General features: G+C 41.3%; 1 protein-coding gene across 3 annotated transcripts in view; it reads right to left on the bottom strand.

Annotated features, from left to right (window-relative positions):
• Positions 1-18,592, bottom strand: part of LOC142151117 (sialic acid-binding Ig-like lectin 12) — a 45,675-nt gene extending 27,083 nt beyond the window's left edge. Inside the window, exons 1-3 of one of the 3 annotated variants that reach the window (XM_075206448.1) lie at positions 18,074-18,592; positions 1,019-1,414; positions 113-463 (exon numbers count right to left, since the gene is read on the bottom strand). In XM_075206448.1, coding sequence (XP_075062549.1) covers positions 113-463; positions 1,019-1,414; positions 18,074-18,116 — 790 coding nt within the window. In that variant the 5' untranslated portion in view covers positions 18,117-18,592. Of the gene's footprint in view, positions 1-112; positions 464-1,018; positions 1,415-4,114; positions 4,136-17,381; positions 17,482-18,073 lie in introns of those variants that run through there. The other 2 variants (XM_075206449.1, XM_075206450.1) reach the window with 2 other exon arrangements.
• Between the last annotated feature and the right edge of the window lie 6,352 nt (positions 18,593-24,944).

Here is a 24,944-nt window from a genome sequence, read left to right on the forward strand (position 1 = left end):
AAAAATAGTTCTGATTGGTTGCTATAGGCAACATCCCCACTTTTTCAAACCCGCAGCTTAGTAAATCTAGCCCTAAGTCTTCATTAATTTCTAGAAATAAAAATGTTCTTACCTGCAACTACGACCTCTGTGCCATGTGCAGATCCAGTGACTGAACCTCTTCTTGTCCTCACCTCACAGCAGTACCGCTTACTGTCAGATGGTGTCACATTTCTTACATGTAATGAGAGGTCCTCAGGGAAATTCACCACTGGCCATTGTCCAAACTTATCTAACTTGTTCTCCTTTGTCCAAGTCCCAATTATTCCCTTATTTTCAGAACACAGATCACTCGTTCCCATCTTCCAGGTGACCTTCATTATAGTATCAGAAAAGGTAGGATTATAATGAACATAACATGGTATAGTTACATCTTCTCCCTTTGTAACAGGGACAACATCCAGCTGTTCTATAGAGAACTGATCTACAGAGAGAAGATAAAAATGTTACATAGACAGACATAGTCTGAGTCTGTCCCTCCTCCTGCAGGGTGACACAGTAATACAGACAGTTGGGAGCTATCAGACTGTCCCTCCCCCTGCAAGGTGACACAGTGACACAGAAAGAAGGGAGCTATCAGTCTGTCCCTCCCCCTGCAGGGTGACACAGTGACACAGACAGAAGGGAGCTATGAGTCTGTCCCTCCCCCTGCAAGGTGACACAGTGACACAGAAAGAAGGGAGTTATGAGTCTACCCCTCCCCCAGCAGGGTGACACAGTGACACAGACAGAAGGGAGCTATGAGTCTGTCCCTCCCCCTGCAGAGTGACACAGTGACACAGACAGAAGGGAGCTATGAGGCTGTCCCTCCCCCTGCAGGGTGACACAGTGACACAGACAGTTGGGAGCTATGAGTCTGTCCCTCCCCCTGCAGGGTGACACAGTGACATAGACAGTTGGGAGCTATGAGTCTGTCCCTCCCCTTGCAGGGTGACACAGTGACACAGACAGAAGGGAGCTAGGACTGTTGTGTTTTTACCTTTGAAGTGAATAAATGTCCCATGACGATTTTGCCACTGTTCTTTTCTTTCCTTATTTTCTAGCACGACCCGACAGCAGAACACGGGACCATCCGTTTTCCTCAGGTTCTGGATTCTGATATTTGCTGTTCTCTGTTCCTCTGGGTTTCCCTCCATGAACAGCCGTCCTCTGTATAAATAATGTGTTATTTTCTCTGTGTGATTATAAATAAATGGACTGTTTCCGCAGGGGCTGGTTTCTCCCTGTCTCCAGTACACTTTCACCACTGTGGAGCTGTCCCAGTCCTTAGGATAACTGAAGGTACATGGAAGAGTCACATTTCCCCCTTTTTCCACCGTTATCATTTCTTGTTGTTCTGTGCAATATGCTTTATCTGGGTCACAATTGGTTCCTCCTGAAGGGACAAATATCATTAATATCTCTTTTTATTAAATCGGTGAAATTTCCCATCTCATTCATCATACTTTACAATTCTATTTTATTTTGCTGTTTTTTAGCATTGCTATATCTTCTACTTATTACTATCCTTTTCAGGACCAGGGGATTATTTACCCTCATAACAATATCACAGTCGCCGTTTTGCTGTGTTCGTAAAGCAGATAATACTTTTTTAAAATCTCTTTGCACCCTAGTGTACTTTTGGGACTGGCAGTGCTTTTTATTGGTAGGATATAAACATATTTGTATTTTGAAAACATTACAAAGGCTAAAACAATCAAAAAACCTTGTCGATTGTACTTCCCTTACAGGTATATTTATGATTATTTTTTTTAAAATATTTACAATAATAATAATAATAATAATAAAAATAATAGCAAAAAAAAGACTTTAACATTAACTAATGTTCTCTATGTTGCTCTAATGTTAAATAGCGAATACAAGAAATTTTGCGACTGAAGATCCACATTTTTGCAGGTTGAAGCACCAGTCCACAAGGGGAAGAACACCCTACACTCACCCTCCCCCCTGTTTCTGTCCTGTGTTGGCTGCATTGTGTACCCTGCGGGGGTAAATGTATCATACTCCGGTTTCTTCAACTCGCGGGAGTTCGGCGAGATGACAGCTAAAATTTAAAGTGGCGCTGCCTTGTAAAGGCAAGTTTCCCTTTACAAGGCAGCGCCGCTTTAAATTTTAGCTTTCATCTCGCCGAACTCCTGCAAGTTGAAGAAACCGGAGTATGATACATTTACCCCATTTACCCCTGGGTCTCACAGGTGGAGCCAGCACATGTCACATAGAGGGTGGAGGCTTCAGATTACATCAGTTCGCGTAAGAGAAGTGAGGGCAGCAGTAGACTTGACAGGTGGAAAGTACTTTGTAGTTCCTTATGCAACACTGAGGGCCGCAGATCCCCTGATGTTCACTGTATCATGTAATAGTTATCAGATCATCCAACTGATCATCAATTGATGCAGTAAAACTCTGTCCTTCAGTAGGCTGCAATCCTATGGTCAGTTAAATTATATATGGTGGAACTGAGACTGCTGTTACCTCTCAGCAAATTGTCAGCCAGCCCATTGCCCATAGGAAATGACCTCTGCATAATGATTTTGATGAATGGAGAGAAGGTAGCAATTGCAGTGTGGGGGTGCCACAGTGTTGGATGGGTTGCTTTGTAATTATGGTTGATAGTTTTGGAGACTGTTGTGTAATATGCGGTGACTGTCAAATAATAGAGTGGCTACTATATAATGTATGGACTGACAATTGTGGAGGAGCAACTTTGTAATATGAAGAGGCTGACAATTTTGAAGGGGCTAATGAATAATATGAGGTGGCTGACGTAGTTTTGGAGATGCTGCCATAAAATGCGTCGGGTAACACTGATTCGGAGAGGGTTCTGTGAAATTTCGGATGGCAGACAGCTATGGATGGCTGCTGAATAATATGAAGTTGTTGATGCAGTTTTGAATGGAACATCTTAATTTAAAATGGGATGTGTTTAAATTTTGTAGAAATTCACAGTTATGCTATACAAGTTAACCAGTGCATGATACTCATGCATTCTAGTCAAATCAAGCTACTTAAGGTGTTAAAAAGGTTCTTGCATTTGGGCCTAGCCCAGGCCTCCTCAGGGGAAGAGCGTTACTTCCCGACGTAAGCGCCCTTTTTTAACGTGGTTTTGTCCACATGTCACCACCTCATCATTCTTCTCCCTCACCTCATCCTTCATTTTCATCGCCACATCTATCCAGATGTCTTTCCAGACACAGAGATCTCTCTCAGCGGTCCTGAGTATCACACTCCTCTCACTCTGTCACCCCCGGCAACCACCAACCACTCCCCACTGTCACCCCCGGCAACCACCAACCACTCCCAACTGTCACTTCTCCTTCAAGAAATATATATATTTTTTTTTCAAATCTTTATAAACACTTTTAACTATTAACAAATTAAATTAACAAATTAAAAACATCTTAGCATACCAAATTTCAGCCCTTTCTGAATTCTTTTTTCCACACACACTAAGAATTTAGTAGGTCAGTGTATAACTCCGCCCAGCAGGTGGCGCTGCAGCTTGGTTTTATTTTTTCCACACACACACACACACACACACACACACACACACAGACAGACAGACTAACACACGCCACTAAGCATTTATATTATAGATATATGCAGATAATATAGATATACAAAAGTGGGATAATATTTATATGTCAGATGTGATTGATAAGAAGTTGAGTCCCAAATACAAGTTTGCCCACTGTCATTGATAACTGACTTCGATAAGTTACAATTTTCACAAATGTAATAAAAAGAATTTAATAAATGTTGAAAAATAGCTTTAAAATATTACAAAATAATAGCATGATAGAAATTAATTATTATTCTGCTGACAAGAGTGGTAATTACAAATAAAATGGATTATAAACGAGAAAGTTTGAAACGCCTTTGAGAATGCAGAATTTATACCTTAGGAAATACCCATCAGTATAAAATAAAAATAATCTATAATTGCAACAATGTTAACAGCTAAATTATTGAATAAATGAAAAGTGTTTTTCTTAACAGTGACTGTTTATGGGTACCAGTATTTTGTTTACGGTGAACCTAAAACTTATTAAGATATATAATCACTATTATTACTTACAACGTACTGCACAATATGGGATTCTAAAGATTCTAATGCTGAGGTACTCTTAACGTCCACACTAAGATATGAATGAAATATATCTTTATAAATAGAGATGTGCGTAGACCCCTGTGTTGTAGTTTTGGCTTTGATTTTGTTTCTAAAATCATCTTCATGTTTTGGTTTTGGTATTGGACAAAAAAACCTCATGTGATTTGTTTTTCATTTTGGATACAGATTTCATTAAAAATTGCAAAAAAACAAGTAAAGTCATGTAATTTTAAGCTGTTTTCTTCCTACAATACAATACAGTATCTATATCATTAACAGTCATTTACAGTATATTTTCTAATGACCACCTCACAGCTGTCAAATTTTATGACAACATTGGCCAAGGGCTGCAGCAAGCTGGCTGGCTAAAAGTAGTGACATAGATGCTGAACAAACACATGGCAGTTTAAAAGATACGATCCCTAAAAAACATTGTGACACAGCAGTGGCAGAGAGGATGACAAATTGATAAAGTTAAGGACAACTTTAAACATACAGGCAGAGCACACACTGATAGAATAGTGGTTTTAGAAAAGAAGATAGACCAAGGTGGGCCTCACCCAGAAGTAAAATGGGGGGGAGGGACCACAGACTTGTTATTCACATCATTAGACAATATATGTGACACATTATAGAGAGATAGATCAGCTGCAGTAATAAAAGCTCATTAGACAGATTACAGTAACATCAATAAACATTGTAGATAAGTTAAATGGTGGGAGAAACACCATGGACGCAATGGACCTGAGTCTTTAAGAAGAGCAAAGCATAAAAAAGGAGTAATTTTGCACCTTGGAAAAACCATATTGCATTGGAAGGTGAGGTTAATTTAAAATGTGGGGACAGATTTATAGTTGGGGTAGGACAGGTCCTAGATCAACTTTAAATTGCAGTGTAAAAATAAAACTATCAAGTATTTGTGTGCTGCAAGAAAAAACAGCCAGTATTTAACGTATGTGCAAAATAATAAACTATTTGCACCCCTTGTATTGTAACATGGTTTGACCAGGATCAAATTTACTCCTTTTTTTCCCCTTGCTCTCCTTAATGACTCAGGACTAATATTTTCAACGTTAGATTGTGTGATACATTGTAAAAGCTCATTATATGGATTCTCAATGTTAGACAGCATGTTTGACACATGGTAGAGAGGCAGTAATAAAAATATAATTTGACGGATGGCGGCATCAATATGTTTTTTAGGCAAGATAGACCATGGTGAACAAAGCCCATAATGTAAAACAGTGCAATATGGAATTGTCATTGGGACCTCCCACCCACCCTTATGTCATATATTAAAAAGGACAACAATATTACATCAGGACATTCAGCGCTTGAAGGTTCTCTTGAAGGTTAGTTGTTATTCAATAGGCAGTATACCCTTTTATCAGGATTTTGGCTGCATTTAGGATCATAGAGTGCTATATCTGTGGTTATTTTTTTTTTTTTTTATATAATAAAAAGCCCATGCATAGTTTAACAAACCAAGCACTTCAGCAACAAGGAATGCCGCTTTTGTGGCTGAAGTGCTTGATTTGTTTACGCACCCACCCAAAAATATTTTGGCTGTTGATTGTTGAACTGTAGAATACATAGGGATTTTAACAAAGTGCTAATTGACTGTAGGCTAACAATGGTCATCTTCCTCAATGTTGACAATGTCATCATTATTATCCTCATGTCAATATCATCATCGTGCACTACTAGTTCATCCCCATTGGAATTCAGCATTAAGTTGGGTACACATTACAGAAATTTTCTCCTGATGGGATTGTGTTAACGATTTCACCACTGACTCAAAGTCCTGATTAGCATGCCGCTTCCTGTGTACACGCTATTGACGTTTTACTCGCTTTACCGTCAGATTTGTGCTCTTAATCTGTCATAACCATTGGTTGAAAAGATTGTAATTCACTCCATAGAGATCTGCCTACACTGCTGTTTATGAGTACATACACAATGCAGAATTGGAATGACATTGTTCCATTGTTGAACAAGATTTTTATTCTGGTTTAAAATTAAATCAGCCCGAATGGTCGTTTATCGTGTGATTGGCCCGATAATCGGGGTGAAAAACCTGTAGGGTGTACCCAGCCTTAGAGATTCTGTTTGCAATTGCAGCAACAAATGTTATCCTGATACAATTTGTAGTTCACTTTGACAAAAACCATTTTTTTTCAATGAAATTGTGGAAGGAGGATGCTCTATAATTACAGTGTCAGAATCTGAAATATCAGACCCTCATATAGCCCTCATGGACAACCTTATACTCTCTTCAGGATTCTGTGAATGTCCAATTTGTTCTTCAGCCTTAGTGTCCTTTTTTATACACTTATGTGCCTATTTTGGAGATGAATTAGCGATTTCCATTTTTGTACACAAATCACCAGTAACTTTTCCTTTACTTCTTCCATCAAAAGCTGATGTTTTCTTTGGGCTTGACAAACAGTATTTGCATTTGGAGTATGCTTTCTTACACCTTCATCTGCCAGTACTGGAATGCTCCTGATCTGTAGACTGATCCATGATTGACAAGTCGAGTAAAGCTACGTACAGTTGGAGCTACTTGCAGTTGTTGACACACTTGGTGAACACCCAATGAGATAGGGAAGAGAGGGACTGTTGCCTTGCAATTCATTAGACACTGTGCTCCACAATATCCTTTAAATATATACAATTGGTTCTTTAAAAGAAGATCATTTGTATATTTTGGGAGGGGGGGGGTGCTGCTCAGAGTATAATTTTTGTTTTGCTTAATAGCACAGATGTTAGTGATTTTGCCCCTCATACAATTGCTGTCACAGTCAAACACTTGGATTTTTAAAGCAAGAAATAATTTGTTTTGTCCACTACTAATTACTTTACCAATATACTATAACTGCCAGTAGTTACTGATTGTCTACTCGTCACTGTCCCGTAACTTGCTCAGCACACAATTCCAGCAGATTGATCTGTAAATAAACTGTAGTTTCCTGCAATAAAATTACTTCTATTTCAATATACATTGCTTCTTTCACCCGTTTCAACCCACTTTATGAGCACAGAATTGCAGCAAACGACCTCCTTTCATGCCATCAATTCTATATTGGCCATTGAGAACAGGGGGGAGGGATATATATATATATATATAGAAGATATCGATCTAAAAATCACAAGATCCAGCATTTTCCTGGAAATGACGTGATATAAGTATCAATTAAATACTTTTTTACAACATTCATAATCCCTAGCAAAATATTTGGATAAAAGTAAAGTTGTGATAAGTAAAGGACAAAGTGAATAAACTTTAAAAACAAAAAAGTAACTAAGGGGTCCTCCTAGTTAGAGTGAAGAACAACAATGTATTTTACAATAAATTAATTAACGTCTCAACATTTGATAATATATAGTATATTCCCTTGGTTCCATTATGAGCAAAATTCCTATCAAATATTAAGAGAAAAAAGTTAATTGTCACAAACAATCCAAAAAATAAGAAATTACAATGTATTTGGATATATAAGGGGTCATGCAGTGTTGGTAGCCACACAAGGAGAAAATTACTTCTTAAAAACGATCATGGAAAAATAGTGTATGTCAGGCGATACGCATCTAAAGATTAGTCCACCTCTACATTAGCAGCAAATGCACCTGATTTATGACAAGTCATCATCGTCAGTGAGTATTTGAACCTGCGATATAGGTGTAACGATACTGGTGGTATTATCTGAAGCCCAATAGCCGAGTAGATATCCAGCGAGTAGTCAGACGTTTGCCAGGTCGGTATAGAAGAGGGTAGTCAGACGTTTGCCTGGTCGTTACACAAGCGTGTAGTCAGATGTTTGCCAGGTCAGTACACAAGCGGGTAGTCACAGATGCATGGAAAGGTAGCAAATAGCAGGAGCTGAGCAAGTAGAATACTCAAGCACATGTCTGATCCAAGAAGTGCTTATTATAGGCCCAAACAGGAAACAGGATCCTAGATGGTTTCTCCTTGATGACATTCTGGCCATCAAGGATAAGGGCAAATCTAAGGACAAGTTACAAATACAGAGACCTCTAGTGGTGGGAGGTGAAAATATCAGAGTAATTCCTTACAATAGCAGGTGCAAGAGATACGGCTCCTGACAGGTGTATATGCGTGTTTCATCAGATCTGCATGAAATGCATTTGTGTAAATAAGCTTTTACTGTGCTCGGCCTAGATTAGAAGGGTTGGGTACTAAATATGGACTTACAAAAATTTGACACTACTTACCACGACATGATGATCATGAAGGTATGATGGGCGACAAGCTCATATTACTGTTACAACTCTGTCTGTTGTTTGTACCTAGCAGCAGTGCCTCATACAACCAGAGGTGCTGCTGTTCTGTTCCTGAACTCTTCTACGTGCCTGTAAGGAGTTAATCTCCTTGCATTATGCCTGATTAGAACTGCACCTGTTGCACTGCTTTAAGTACCTGCCTCTGGCTGTGCACTGTGTAGTTCATCCAGTTTGTTCCTGGCTGCTGCTAACCTGCTCCTGTGCTATTTGGAATATACCTGCTGGACTGAACTTCTGTGTATGACCCCTGCCTGTACCTTGGACCTTGCCTGAGACCCCGAATCGTTTGCCTGTACCTTGGACCACGCTGTTTTGCCTGTTGCCCTGACCTTTTGGACAGACTTCTTTAACGGAGACCTGAAACAATTTTCTTTAGTCATTCAAGCTTGTAGGAAGCAATTTGAAGAATTTCCAGTATATTTCTCTGACCAATTTAACCAAGTTGGTTAGATTATCATGAATTTCAGAGGCGAGCCACAGACTTGGGCTTTTTCCCGTCTTAAATTTGATGATCCCATTACCCACAACACCATGGACTTTGTAAATGCAGTCTGTCAGAAATATTTTCCACCTCCAGTAAAGTCACCTGATCGGGATCTCTCTATGCCACCTCAGTCTCAACAAGCATCAACCTTGGTGACTGGCTTTTTGGGCATACCGCCATCTTCTAATAGAATAAAAGGTCTTATCCCGACCCTTGGCTGGGACTCAGACTCTGAAAGTGAGTTTGTTGAAGATACAAGAGACTTAGTGGACGAACTTGCCAATTCTTCTTTTGCTTTTGAAGAATCTTCTCTGTGCTCCTTTGGAGAAGAGCCCAATTGGATCTTCAGGAAGATCCCATAAAAAGAAAAAGAAGAGGAGGAAGACCTGAAGGGAGCTTGTATGGAGCGTCTGGAATCCGCTCCTTAAAGGGGGCTATGTTACAACTCTGTCTGTTGTTTGTACCTAGCAGCAGTTCTTCATACCACCAGAGTTGCTGCTGTTCTGTTGCTGAACTCTTCTACGTGCCTGAAGGAGTTAATCTCCTTGCATTATGCCTGATTGCACTGTTGCACTGCTTTAAGTACCTGCCTCCAGCTGTGCTCTGTGCAGTTCATCCCGTTTGTTCCTGGCTGCTGCTAACCTGCTCCTGTGCTATTTGGTATATACCTGCTGGACTGAACTTCTGTGTATGACCCCTGCCTGTACCTTGGACCTTGCCTGCTTGCCTGAGACCCTGAATTGTTTGCCTGTACCTTGGACCACGCTGTTTTGCCTGTTGCCTTGACCTTTTGGACAGACTTCTGGACCTCGCTAATTTGCTTGATCTCTGCCTGGCTTTTTGGATTTGTTTGTCTGATCACTGCCTTATCCCTGGACTCTGTCTGCTTTCCTGGACTGCCTTGTGCCTTCTGGACTGGGGTAAAACTTATAATACCTGTTCCTGCCATTTTTACTATACAGTCTCCTTAGGAACCTGTTCTTATCAATGGAACTGAGTAATCTTTGTTTGTGTATTTACCTGAATAAAGACACTTTGCTTTACACTTCTGTTGCTCTTCGTGAATACACTGGGATTCATAACAATTACCAACAGTTTGAAAAAGTGAAGTGCAGCAATTTACACAGATGAAGATCCTGGCACACAGAATGACTTCACTTTGAATGACAACAGTATTATTAGGGGGGCAATGGAAGTGCGGGACAGCTCTACAGTGTACAAGGCTTACTAAAAAGCATTGTACAGCCGGCGCCTACTTCCATTGCCCTCTTAGCACCAGCAATAATACTGTTGTCATTCAAAGTGAAGTCATTCTGTGTGCCAGGATCTTCATCTGTGGAAATTGCTGTACTTCACTTTTTCAAACTGTTGGTAATATGAGCAAGTTGCCCATCACATCTTTTCGATCGTCATGTCATGGTAAGTAGTGTCGGATTTTTGTAAGTCAATATTATGACTACCACCAGATTAGAATGCCACTTACATTCCCACTCCGCCTCTCCAGGAGCAGAAGGGTGTATGTACCAGAATCGGGCAAGTCTGCATGCACAAATATGCGTGCGTTCACTTTCTGAACATGCACAAAATGGTTTTGCGATTGATACTCTACGCAAACTGGCATACATCCCACTCTGCATCAGCCCCATATCGTCTATAGTATCCTTTTTCAAGCTCTCTCCATATTCTCCATTAATCCAATTTTTTTACAGGCATTCCTGTGGCCTTCCAGGCATTTTTGGATTGCCATATGTCACTGCTTCATGTGGGCTGGTTGCACCTTTACACTGGTGGAGCATCAGACCTTATGTGAGTGACTCTCTACATTCCAAATAGCATGCCACACTGCCACACTCTAATCACACCTCCAAGACACTCAAAGTACCTATAGTGGGCTTACCATAAGCCAAGGGTTCTACTAACATGCCGGGATCTATCTTGGAGACCCACCACTATAACAAACCACCACTCTCTACCCACAGCTGTCCTACAGTTGTTGGTTTGTCTTGGCTATTTTGCCGTGTTTCCTCCACCATCACCATCTGCTGTCCTATCACTGGCTCTGGGCATCCCCACTCCTGTGACCTACATAGCTGTCCCTGCTAACCACTGGTCCAATGCTATCCCACTTTTGCCTTCACCCTGAACAATCTGGTTCCTTTGCCTTCCTGTGGCACTACTGAAGATTTTCCAGTACACCAGGGACTAGGCCTCAAGGCCCCCCAAGTAATGATACCTCTCCACCCCACTTCACTACTGGGGGCCTGATTTATTAAGGAATGTAAATGCCCATACATGCCATATTTTACACACAAAAAATAAAATACTTACCTTGCGGTCACATCAGTGGTGATCCGGCTCCCTCCCTGGTCCCCTCTTCCGTGCTGTGCTCACAGTGAATGAGGGCAGAAGAGACTCAGCGGCGTGGAAAAAAGAAGAGGATCGGACTTAAGGTAAGTTAAGGGGGCCCATATATATATATATATATATATATATATATATATATATAATATATGTAAAAAAAAAGTGATTATATATATAACGTTTTTTTTTACATACATATATATATTTTTTACACACACACACACACACTATTTATATACCCTATTTGCTGGCGTATAAGACTACTTTTTTGCCCTGAAAAACATGCCTCCAAGTGGGGGGGTCGTCTTATACACTGGGTCCAGTATCGCGCGGTATCCAGTGCAGCCGTGGCGGGTCATCAGCGTGGCTGCGGCGAGCATCAGCTGCGATACAGGGGTGCCAGCCTTTTCGGCGTGACCGGCCCGTTCTGCTGACAGGGAGGGCAGACAGGGAGCAGGGACCAATCCAATCAGGGTTTGTATACAGCCAACGGCCAACCACAGTACTGCACCATTGTACAGTACAATACAGCATAGAAAATGTCCAGCAGTCAAACCCCTATCAACCCTATCATGGCACCAGCAAAAAGAAAGAAATATGATGCAAGTTTTAAACTTAAAGTTGTAAACCTTGCCATGGAACATAATAATTATGCTGCTGCAAGACAATATGGAGTAACAGAAAAGATGGTTCGGGACTGGAAATCAAATGAAAAAGCATTAAAGATTATGCATACTTGCCAACTCTCCCGGATTGTCCGGGAGACTCCCGCATTTTGCGAGAGTCTCCCGGACGAGTGTGGCAATCTCCCTGATAGGAAGGGGGAAAAATTTAGTTTAAACGCCGCGATTCACCCGGAATCGCGGCGTTTAGCCCCGCCCCCACTGTAAAATGACGCGATTTGCGTCATTCCGTCACGGGGGCGGGGCCAAAATGATGCGATTTCGCAGCCCCGCCCCCTGCACGCCCACGTCCCAGCCGGCATCTCCCGGAAAAAGAAAAAAAAATGTTGGCAAGTATGAGATTATGCCAAGGGGTAAGTGTGCACTTGCTCTCTCCCTCTATTTGTTATCTTCCTTCTATCATTGACTAGTGAATTACGTTTAATAAACTTGCACTGTTTTATGTTTACTGTACATGTTTGATAACATACAGCCTTGTGACAGTTTTCCTGCATGTCATAGGCATTCGAATATAAATTAACATGTTGAAATCAAATCTGATGTTCTTTTACGTTTTATTTGGTGTGTGGAATGTGTGCGGAAGAGGGGGTAGTCTTATACGGCGAGTATATAACAAACTCTATATTTTGAGTGGAAATGTTGGGGGTCGTCTTATACGCCCAGTCATCTTATATGCCGGCAAATACGGTATATATATATATATATATATATATATATATATATATATATTTTTTTTTTTTTAGGGGCCCGGTACACCGCATTGCCCGGGGGCCCATAAAGTTGTTAAGGTGGCCCTGTATTCAATTGTGAACATTTATAAAACTTTATTGGAGAATCGTACCAAGGTTTATAATGCGCATCTAAGAGAAGTTTTAGAAAGAGTTTAAATTAGGGTGTGATCGCACAAACTGAATTAGATGTTTTAAATATTAAAAGACTTAGGGCTATATTTACTAAGCTGCGGGTTTGAAAAAGTGGGATGATGCCTATAGCAACCAATCAGATTCTAGCTCTCATCCACTCTCATCCACTCTAGCTCTCATTCACCCTCATTACATCCTCCTAGTCCCGGTTACAGGACTTTTTTCAGGCTGCACCCACTTTATGGAATTCTCTCCCTCACACAATAAGACTCTCCTCTGGTCTACAAACTTTCAAGCGTTTTCTGAAAACCTACCTATTCAAACAAGCTTATAATATTCCTCAACCACCCTCTTAACCTCACCGCCTTTACCCTGTTACCGCCTGTTACACAATTTCACACAAGATAACTACCCCCTGACCAACATTGTTGTGTGACAGGATCATTTAGCTTATGAGTCACTTTTACCTTTGCAGTCTGGCTGGGCCAAAATGCAAAATGTAGACTTAACCTCATGTGTCAATCTCCCATTATCCCATAGAGCAGGAGGGTGTATGTACCAGAATCGGGCAAGTCTGCTGACTGATGATAGCTGTCATTTTGTAGAATGTACTAAACAAATAAAAGCTAGAATCTGATTGGCTGCTATAGGCAACATCCCCACTTTTTCAAACCCGCAGCTTAGTAAATCTAGCCCTTAGGCTCCAGCTTTTCCCCAGCTTTCCAAAATTCATAGGAAATTAAGAATCTCTGGGGATGCTGCTCATCCCACAAACACAATCTTTTACATTAAGCCCCGATTTGGAGTTGCAATGGGAATCACAGTAGTTCATGGTTTGGCAAATCTCAGAATGAGATTTTCTGAGAAATTGTTTATTTGGTCCTATATTTTTTTTTAATTGGAAGCTCTATATTAATGATTTGATTTTTAATTGGACTGCCTGTAGGACAGTGCTGGAGAATGTTATCAATTATTTAAATTCCAATCACTCTAGCATTGTTTTTACCCATAGCTAAACTTTAAGAGTGTTTTTAGATTTTCTAATTAAATATTACTGTCAGGAACTCTTTCAACTGAAGCAGAATTAGACCCAAGTTGCTAATCACCTCTACCTCTGGGACGAAGTAACACAATACCATGGTGAAACAGGTTTAAAAGAATAAAAGTTCACTCTTCAACTTAAATAATACTCCTCTCTTAATATCATACATGCCCACTTTTAAGACTTCTCCCCCGGGAGATCCGGGGGGAGAAGTCATGTGACATGGGACAGGAGAGGAGGGCGTGGGGACATTTATTTCACTTCAGCATGGCCCCGCCCCCACTCCAAAATGCACGGCATTGAAAGAAGGGGGAGGAGCTTAATGATGTAATTAAGCCCCACCCCATCCATTCACTGTCGTTAATTTCGCCAAATTCCGGGAATTCCGGGAGAGTAGGCAGGTATGAATAATACATAAATATTAAATTACTGGGGAAATATAGCTCTGTGACACCATGAAGCTATAAGAAATCAAGTAAATGATTATATGTGTCTTCAGGCCACACAACCATCAAATATAAATAAAATGAGTAGAGTGTTATACTGGACGTGCATGCAGAGAGGGAAGGCACATATAACAGCTGCTTTATAATAGCAATGTTATCTGTGCTAATGGCTGTATGTTGTAGTTAGTAACTGGGACAGCATATTTTCTAAAAAAAAATCTTAACAGGTCAAATTTAACATAATCCTATATAAATACATCAACTGTTGTTTTGTCCTGTATTTACAATTGTGGGCTGGATTATTCCTTAAACTAAGCAGGAAATATATGTACAATAATTCGACAATCCTACGGATACCATAATTTTTCTATTAACATAAATTTGCTTATTTAGTTACTAAAGCTCACAGTATACACAATAGGGGCTAATGCAGATTTGAAAGCAAAACATTGCAATGGCTTACATTACAATTGGCTGCTATCAAACTGACCCTAGTCTCTCTCTCTCTGTATGTGTGTGTCTATGTTAGGGAATTTAGACTGTAAGCCCCAATGGGGCAGGGACTGATGTGAGTGAGTTCTCTGCACAGCGCTGCGGAATTAGTGGTGCTATATATATATATATATATATATATATATATATCTATCTATCTGATGATGATGATGATACGCAGAGCCATACAAATCTCAAAATGCATCCAACTCTGAATCAGTAGCATATGTACAAGTCATTGCCAGCAGTCAGTATTTACATCTGCCCTACACCAGGTACATAATCTAATATCATCATCATCAACATTTATTTATATAGCGACCACTAATTCCGCAGCGCTGTACAGAGAACTCACTCACATCAGTCCCTGCCCCATTGGAGCTTACAGTCTAAATTCCCTAACACACACACAGACACAGAGAGAGAGAGAGAGAGAGAGAGAGATTAGGGTAAATTTTTGATACCAGCCAATTAACCTACCAGTATGTTTTTGGAGTGTGGGAGGAAACCGGAGCACCCGGAGGAAACCCACGCAAACATGGGGAGAACATACAAACTCCACACAGAGAAGGCCACGGACGGGAATTGAACTCATGACCCCACTAATATGCGTATATACATGTTTCTGCAGGTCAGCATGAGCCACATTTGCGCGAAAATGCCTTTAGTGTTCGTGGTCTGCATGTGCACTCCTATTCCCTACCCAACCTGTCTTTCTAGGTGCAGACAGGTGTAAGTGCCAGAGTCACGCAGGTCTGCTTAGGACCATATGCTTGTGCCCAGCTCCTGGGCATGCGGAGAGCGATTTCACGCATTATACGCTGCGCAAACCGGTATACTCCCCTCTCTGCATCAGCACCAATAATGTTCAAGGTTAAATAATATAATATTACAGGACAAATTATCAAAAGTAAATATTTATCAATTTGGTGCTATATAACTTTATGACTAAGCTATATAAATTTACAGCTAGAAAAGCACTAGCGTTCAAAGAGCCCATATGACACCAACCTATTAAAGTAATTCTATCATTTTCAAATAAGCATTGCCCAAGCGATTGTATTGTGTTTCTAACGCACAAAGTGATTTATTTTAGCAGATGTAAATAGTCAACAATTCAATACATTATTATATTATGATACAGTACAGTACAGCCAATACCAAAAGTTACATACATACATACCGCGCTCTTATCGCATTGCGCTCGCTGCGCAACCACGGGACCCAATGGACAGTATATCTGCTTAGAATACTGTGTCAGAAGTGACTGGGGCTGGTGGGGGATGCAGCTATTATATATACAGTCAGTGTTTCATTGTGAACAATAGAGATGACGTAGCTTGCTTCTATAGGTCCAGACGTTGGGTGGGTTCAGGGTAAACAGATCATAGGCTGATTCAATCTAAGGAATCCAAAGGAGGGGGTCGTCTCTCCAGGGGGACTGCTCCTTTCATAGCCAGCATCATACAAAGGTTTATTCTCTAATATCAATAACTAAAGTATGCAATGTGCGATCTCTTCGCCGAATGCACCGGACAGCTGCTGATGAATAGGGCTTTAATATGACACCAGGCATGGTACCTTTCCTATAACCTGAACCTTGAATATCACTGAAATGTACATATAATCACTATATATTTATTATATTATGATACAGTACAGTACAGCCAATACCAAAAGTTACATACATACATACCGCGCTCTTATCGCATTGCGCTCGCTGCGTAACCACGGGACCCAATGGACAGTATATCTGCTTAGAATACTGTGTCAGAAGTGACTGGGGCTGGTGGGGGATGCAGCTATTATATATACAGTCAGTGTTTCATTGTGAACAATAGAGATGACGTAGCTTGCTTCATAGGTCCAGACGTTGGGTGGGTTCAGGGTAAACAGATCATAGGCTGATTCAATCTAAGGAATCCAAAGGAGGGGGTCGTCTCTCCAGGGGGACTGCTCCTTTCATAGCCAGCATCATACAAATGTTTATTCTCTAATATCAATAACTAAAGTATGCAATGTGCGATCTCTTCGCCGACTGCACCTGGACAGCTGCTGATGAATAGGGCTTTAATATGACACCAGGCATGGTACCTTTCCTATAACCTGAACCTTGAATATCACTGAAGTGTACATATAATCACTATATATATATATTAATATATATATAGACTAATAATAAACCAAATACTATCTGCTCCTAAATTACAGTGTAACGGAACCAATATGAATGTGAATTATATAAATAACTAAATGTTGTAATGCGAGTGTGTGCATACGGATCGCATTTGCATGGCTAAACAATATTAAACCAATATACTTTCGTTCATTCAATTATATGACTTCAACAACCCAACATGCCATTGATATTTCATCTATATATTACGTCAACATGTTAACAATACCAAACTCGCTCAGATGTGGTGTAGTTATCCAATTAAAAATTTCAAAGATACATGGGAAAAACATAAGGTTATGGTTAAGACATAGCTAGTAAAAAAATCCTCCACATCCCATAAAAATACATAGAGCAATCACTTCTCTTGAAGAATACTTACTGGATATTTATTCAACAGGCTACAGATATTTAATGAAATAAGATGATAAACATTCCATATAATAATCAGGACATCAAATTCCATAGAAGCGTAGACAAAGAATTATATGACTGTGTACACACTGCCTAGTTATAGTCGCATTAAACATTCTCACTTATCAGCATGTCCAGCAGCCAATGATATTCTAGACCGATGGAAAAAATAAGATCATTGGCTGTAAATCTAGTTCTGGATTAACGTATTGGCGCAGACTTGGCATATAGGATACCACTGGTACATACCAACCCCCAGTACACCCAACTGGTCTCAAAACCGCTCCCCAATCATCTATTTTTATATAATTGTATATTAATAGCATAAAAACATTTTCTCGATGCACATTGTTGGTTTTCCTAAGATATTCCATGATGAGATCAATTCAGAGACAGAGCATTTATCCCACTTATCCCATTACCCATTACATAATTATCTCTGAATCAATTTGGTAGTAACTAATCAAAGTCTAAATTACATTAAAATACTCAGGATAAACTGAAATGATTTGGGATGTTGTTGAATAACTAATATGATATATGAAAGATATGTTGATTCCAACTGAACAGAGCTTACCCCTATATAGCTGTACTGGAATAGAAAGTAGAAGATTCCATGTAAATAATTAACAGAATGATTTACATAAAATGTAAACTAACCTTGGATAGAGAATAACAGCAGAAGGAGCCTGGTGACATCCATGTTTGGGTAAATGAAGCTACTGACAGATTCTTGTGCCTGCCGTTTCCCCAGTGGTTACAGGAAAAAAACAACTATTTACTGGACATCAGCAATTGTGGTTAAAACTTCTTCTAACTGGTTCTTCTTTTTAAGGTTGCAAATGTGCATACAATGACAAACAACAGGCTGGTAGCACAGAGTGCCTTTAACTGTGCAGCACTCCCATAGATGAATAGGGGAGACATTTATTAGAGTGCAGTTTCACCAAACCGCTATTCGTTATAAACTGGATAACTTACTAAAGGCAAAGCCACACATCAAACCACATTGTTTCAATCCAACAGATCTGATTCTGCAATTCCAGTTTGGAGACATGGAAAACATACAAATGGTGCAATGTGTAAAGCTGCGGTTTGCAAAAACACACGTGAAACCGACATTAAAAAATATTATTTTTTTAGATGTGGTTCTGATAAGCGAGTTTGGTCACATGACATGCTCTTTGAGTATGTAATAGCACTCTTGTATGGCTGTGTTTCAGTTTTATTCACCATGATTACAGACACCAATACAGTGTTATGTAGAGATCACACCCACTTTCAGTATGATGTCAGTCAGAATTTAATAAGCACATGGTCACTCGTACGATTCCGTACAGGAACTGGATGTTAACATCGATTGACATAAACAACTCGCTTATCCCAGCAAAACATCTTATAAATAAAAAAAATGAATACACACAATTAAGTGGAGTAAAGTGCTTCCGGCTGAAAAACATAGGAGTATGTTAGTTTTAATAGGACAGATAGAACAAATATGCTAACTATTGCTGCTTAATTTTTTTTTACTTTGTTTAAATGTACTTGTACAAGCAGCCTGTTGGGGTGGCACGCACCTGACCTGTCAAGCCACACCGCCAGACACAGTGCACACTGCCAGACACAGTGCACACAGCCAAACACAGTGCACACCGCCAGACACAGTGCACACCGCCAGACACAGTGCACCCTGCCAGACACAGTGCACACCGCCAGACACAGTGCATATCGCCTGATACAATGCACACCGCCAGACATAGTGCACACTGCCAGACACAGTGCACCCTGCCAGACACAGTGCACACCGCCAGACACAGTGCATATCGCCTGATACAGTGCACACCGCCAGACATAGTGCACACTGCCAGACACAGTGCACACCGCCAGACACAGTGCATATCACCTGATACAGTGCACACCGCCAGACATAGTGCACACTGCCAGACACAGTGCACACCGCCAGACACAGTGCACACCGCCATACACAGTGTACCCTGCCAGACACAGTGCACCGCCAGACACAGTGCACACAGCCAGACACAGTGCACACTGCCAGACACAGTGCACACAGCCAAACACAGTGCACACCGCCAGACACAGTGTACCCTGCCAGACACAGTGCGCACCGCCAGACACAGTGCACATCGCCATACACAGTGTACCCTGCCAGACACAGTGCACCGCCATACACAGTGCACACCGCCAGACACAGTGCACACTGCCAGACACAGTGCACACAGCCAAACACAGTGCACACCGCCAGACACAGTGTACCCTGCCAGACACAGTGCGCACCGCCAGACACAGTGCACATCGCCAGACACAGTGCACACTGCCAGACACAGTGCACACCGCCAGACACAGTGCACCCTGCCAGACACAGTGCGCACCGCCAGACACAGTGCACACCGCCAGACACAGTGCACACCGCCAGACAGCATGCACACCGCCAGACACAGTGCACACCGCCAGACACAGTGCACATCGCCAGACACAGTGCACACTGCCAGACACAGTGCACACCGCCAGACACAGTGCGCACTGCCAGACACAGTGCACATCGCCAGACACAGTGCACACTGCCAGACACAGTGCACACCGCCAGACACAGTGCACCCTGCCAGACACAGTGCGCACCACCAGACACCGTGCACACCACCAGACACCGTGCACACCGCCATACACAGTGCACACCGCCAGACACAGTGCACACTGCCAGACACAGTGCACACCGCTAGACAGCATGCACACCGCCAGACACAGTGCACACCGCCAGACACAGTGCACACCGCCAGACAGCATGCACACCGCCAGACACAGTGCACACCGCCAGACACCGTGCACACCACCAGACACCGTGCACACCGCCATACACAGTGCACACCGCCAGACACAGTGCACACTGCCAGACACAGTGCACACCGCTAGACAGCATGCACACCGCCAGACACAGTGCACACCGCCAGACACCGTGCACACCGCCAGACACAGTGCACACCGCCAGACACCGTGCACACCGCCATACACTGTGCACACCGCCAGACACTGCTCATCGGTGGTAGTCATCAGAATGATTCATATGACTACGACGACGAGAACACCGACGTAAAAATTCCGATTTGCATAATGACTATAAAAAGCAAATGCAGGCTTACCAGAAAACTGACAAGAGAAATCGGCGACCTGCTTTTGTTACATTCCGAACTGTGGCAAAGACGGCAGATTTCTATGCACGCCAGTTCCCATAGTGACTTGAACTTTTCTACATTTAAAACGGCAATGCGAACAGCTAAACACTACTAGGTAATTTAACATGGTAGACAGTTTCACATTCCACCTGGCTGTTTTCATTGCTCTTTTAAATACAGAAAAGTTCAAGTCGCTATGGCAACTGATGTGCATAGAAAGTGCCGTCTATGCCACAGTTTGTGACTCTGAAATGCAGAATGCCCAGCTTCAACCTAAACAGCCTTAATAGGCTGAAATTGGACAGCCTGACTGTTTGACAGCTGGCAAGGCGCGGCGGCAGGGGAGCCTGATGCGTCCCGGTTGTTGCCCAGGCAACCGGGATGCAGGAACCGGAATTGACACCCCGGTCGTCATGAAGACGGCCGGGACGTCACGAGCAGAGTACAGAAAGCTGCAGTGGCCACGGGCAACACTGCGGCTGCTGACACCCATCAATAATAAACATACAGGGGTAAATTATCCATTTAGATTTTTATTTTTATCCTCAGACCTCTGACCGGCCTCTCCCTCCTGTCAGAGCTGATGTTCTTCTGTCCCTCCCAGCTATTTCCTCCTGGGCTCCATTTTCTTCGTACACTAACAGGCTTCTTCTGCTGACAACTTGACAGGGTTCTCCCCTGGCAGACTCACAAGTTTCTCCACTGTCAGGGACCATCTGCCTCACTTCAACTGCCAGTTTAAAGTCATTCCTCTCACACCTAATTGTCACTTTTCCCTCACTCCCTTGGGTCTGTGATGTCACTGTGAGCAAAGCTTTATCAATCCCTGACATTAGTGCACATATACGGGCCATCATGTCCGCCGGCACTACACAGGCTTAAATGTTTTGATCAAAATATGAACCAATACCTCAAGTTTTCATATTGCTAGATACACACATATATGCAGCGTTAAGGATAAGCACTGACAACAACTGTCTTTTTTGTTTTGTATGCATATATAGGCATTTTTATTGCCATGCAGCTGGTACCATTTACAATATGGGATATACTGAGCGCCAGCTTATTTCTTCTCTGGTTTTGTTTCAAAATATTGCTTTATGTTGCCTTAGCAGATGCAAATCAAAGCCTATTCAAGGCTCATTTGAGTGTGGCTTCCAAGCCAGCCTTTACTAGGTGTAAGCCCCTATATCTGGGTGGTCTTGCTCCATCTCAGTTAGAATTTTGACCCTAGAGGACTATCTACAGCTTAGTGACACAGTCTAAACTTTTAATTTTTTTCAAGCTTAGTTCAGCCTTCAGTTCTTCTTCTTCTTCTTTTTTCTCCAAGGTTACCTACTTTCCTATATAAAAGATTAATTTGAATAGATCTTGATTCAAAGTTGGTACCAGAAGAAATCCCTACATCTGCATACAAAAAGATATAAAATACAGATAGGTAAACTAAAAAAAGTGCATTGCAAACTATAGACACAAATCTACTGTGCATCTTTCCTTCCCTCTCTCTCTCACTCACCCTCTCTTCTCCTCAGTGTACAGTTTTTCCTGTGTAAAAGGGAAGTGTTCTATATATTGTTTGTTCACTTTTAGTGATGTGTCATTGTCTTAGAAATAAGAGTGATCTCAGTGACTGTCACCAAAGTTATTCAACCTCCTGCGTGCTTTCGAATCACAATTTTTCTGTTCCTTTTTGACTAAGCAAATTGCTTCATCGCGTCTTAAGTCAGCCAAATCCAAAATGGTGCCAAATAGAGATGTATGGAATATATGGTACTCTATTTACACCAGTTCATCTGAATTGAGACAAACATTTGCCAATAATGGAATGTTCTCCAGTTTGTCAGCGTTAATCAGCGAATAGTGGCTCAGTTTTAAAATTCAAATGATTTTACAGTGGGTAAATGGCTGTGCAACCTTCCACAAACCAAGCAATGCCACTAAAATGAACCTTGTCCTCCCCCTTTATCTCATTTTAATAGTCTCACTCTGCAAAACAAAATCTCGTTTAGGCACAAGGTCGTAAAACTAGGCACAGTCATTAAAGAATGCTCTCTCTCAACTAAACTACTTCAATTGGCTGATGTAATAACCACTGACACATTTAGGAAACCAATTCATTTTTGCAGAAGATTAGACATAAATAAAGGCGTTGTAAATGACATCCTAGGTCAGTGATGGGCAACAGCTTCTTCCTGATTTAAAGTCAGATTTGCTTGTTATAGCTTGTAACACATGTTTAAATTGCCAGCTGATATGTTACTATGGATAGGTCTCTTCCTCTGATTAAATGTATTATATTAATGTATATTAAAGTAATTCTATCGTTTTCAAATAAGCATTGCCCAAGCGATTGTATTGTGTTTCTAACGCACAAAGTGATTTATTTTAGCAGATGTAAAAAGTTAACAGTTCAATACATGATTGTAATATAATACAGTACAGTTCAGCCAATACCAAAAGATACATACATACCGCTGCTATCGCATGCGCTCACTGCGCTAACCACGGGCACCCCTGGACAGTGATTCACCTTTGAATACTGTGATCTGTGATCAGTGAAGTCTGAGGCTGGTGGGGGTGCAGCTATGATATATATACAGTCAGTGTTACACAGTGAACAATAGAGATGACGTAGCTTGCTTCTATAGGTCCAGACAAAGGTGGTTCCAGGGTAAACAGGTCATAGGCTGATTCAATCTAAGGAATCCAAAGGTGGGGGTCGTCTCTCCAGGGGATGTGAGCATTTCATAGCCAGCATCATACAAAGGTTTATTCCCTAATATCAATAACTAAAGTATCCAATGTGCGATCTCTTCGCCGACTGCACCGGATAGCTGCTGATGAATAGGGTTTTAATATGATACTAGACATGCCACCTTTCCTATTATCTGAACCATATATAACACTAAAGTGTACATATAATCATAATATATAAACTAATAATAAACCAAATACTGTCTGCTCATAAATTACTGTGTAATGGATCCAATATGAATATGAATTACATAAATAACTAAATGTTGTCATGCGAGTCTGTGCGTGCATATTTTACCGTGCGATCGCCGTATGCCATGTCTAGTGTGGCATACTGAGTGCAATCGGCCAATAAAACAATATTAACCAATATACTTTCGTTCATCCAATTATACAACTTCGACATGTATTACTGTGATTAAGGGAAATGTGTGGAACATTTGAAGGTTAAAGGTCTATCCATGCGGTCCCTTAGGTGTATCGTCATCATCATCATCGTCAGCTATTTATATAGCGCCATAAATTTTGAAGCGCTGTACAGAGAACTCACTCACATCAGTCCCTGCCCCATTGGAGCTTACAGTCTAAATTTCCTAATGCACACACAGACTAAGGTCAATTTAATAGCAATCAATTAACCTACTAGTATGTTTTTTGGAGTGTGGGAGGAAACCGGATCATCCCCACACAAACACTTGGAGAGCATACAAACTCAACACAGATAAGGCCACGGTCAGGAATCAAACTCATGACCCCAGTGCTCTGCGGCAGAAGTGCTAAACAGTAAGCTACCCTGTTGCTTGTCACTGTCCTAAGTCAACATATCTCTAGAGGCAGGAGCGCAATTAGAAATTTAGGTTCCCCATAGCAAAATTTGGAAGAGGCCCCCAAGGATTCTAAGGAGGTACACCCCACCCTCCTATCGCTTTCCTTACCTGGCCTACTGCTCTCTCTTCTTGTCCTCTGTATTCCAGGCACACCGCTTTGCTCTCTCTGCTCAGAGAAGAAGAGAACATCAGAGTTTCCATGCACGTCATTCTCATGCTTCAATTTTCTTCTAGTGTTGACCAATCACACGGTACAAAGCTCATTGAGCTCAGATGCAGTTTAATATCTTTTATGAAATCTAAAGTCTATCGTCGCAGAATTTTTCTTTGCTCATAATATCTTTGCTCCTGCAATGTGACATCTATTGTGGTACAGTCATTTACAGGAGTTATCAGTTGTTGAATCATTTTCACATAATGTCAAGTAGAAAAGAAAATATAACTTCATATCCGGAGATGGTTTTGTTTTTGCTTCAAGCACAGATGAATGTCATCATTTTTATAGAGTAATCATTTTACTTTTGTGTGAGCTGATTTTTTTTTTTTAATTAAATTCATAAAGTTTAATGTTTTATGGTACTGGGTAACATGGACCACTCTTTTTTGTTAGGGAAATGTATTTAGACTGCCAAACATCACCACAAAACTCTGGCCATCTTCACGTCCCAACCACCGGTTGTATTATCCAGAGGTTTAGAGGGTCCAAACTCAAATTGCTGCCAATGGGTGGGGATTTCAAAACACCGAAACCAACATTCCGTT

Source organism: Mixophyes fleayi, chromosome 4 (assembly GCF_038048845.1).
Source record: "Mixophyes fleayi isolate aMixFle1 chromosome 4, aMixFle1.hap1, whole genome shotgun sequence".
Classification (NCBI taxonomy): Eukaryota; Metazoa; Chordata; class Amphibia; order Anura; family Limnodynastidae; genus Mixophyes; species Mixophyes fleayi.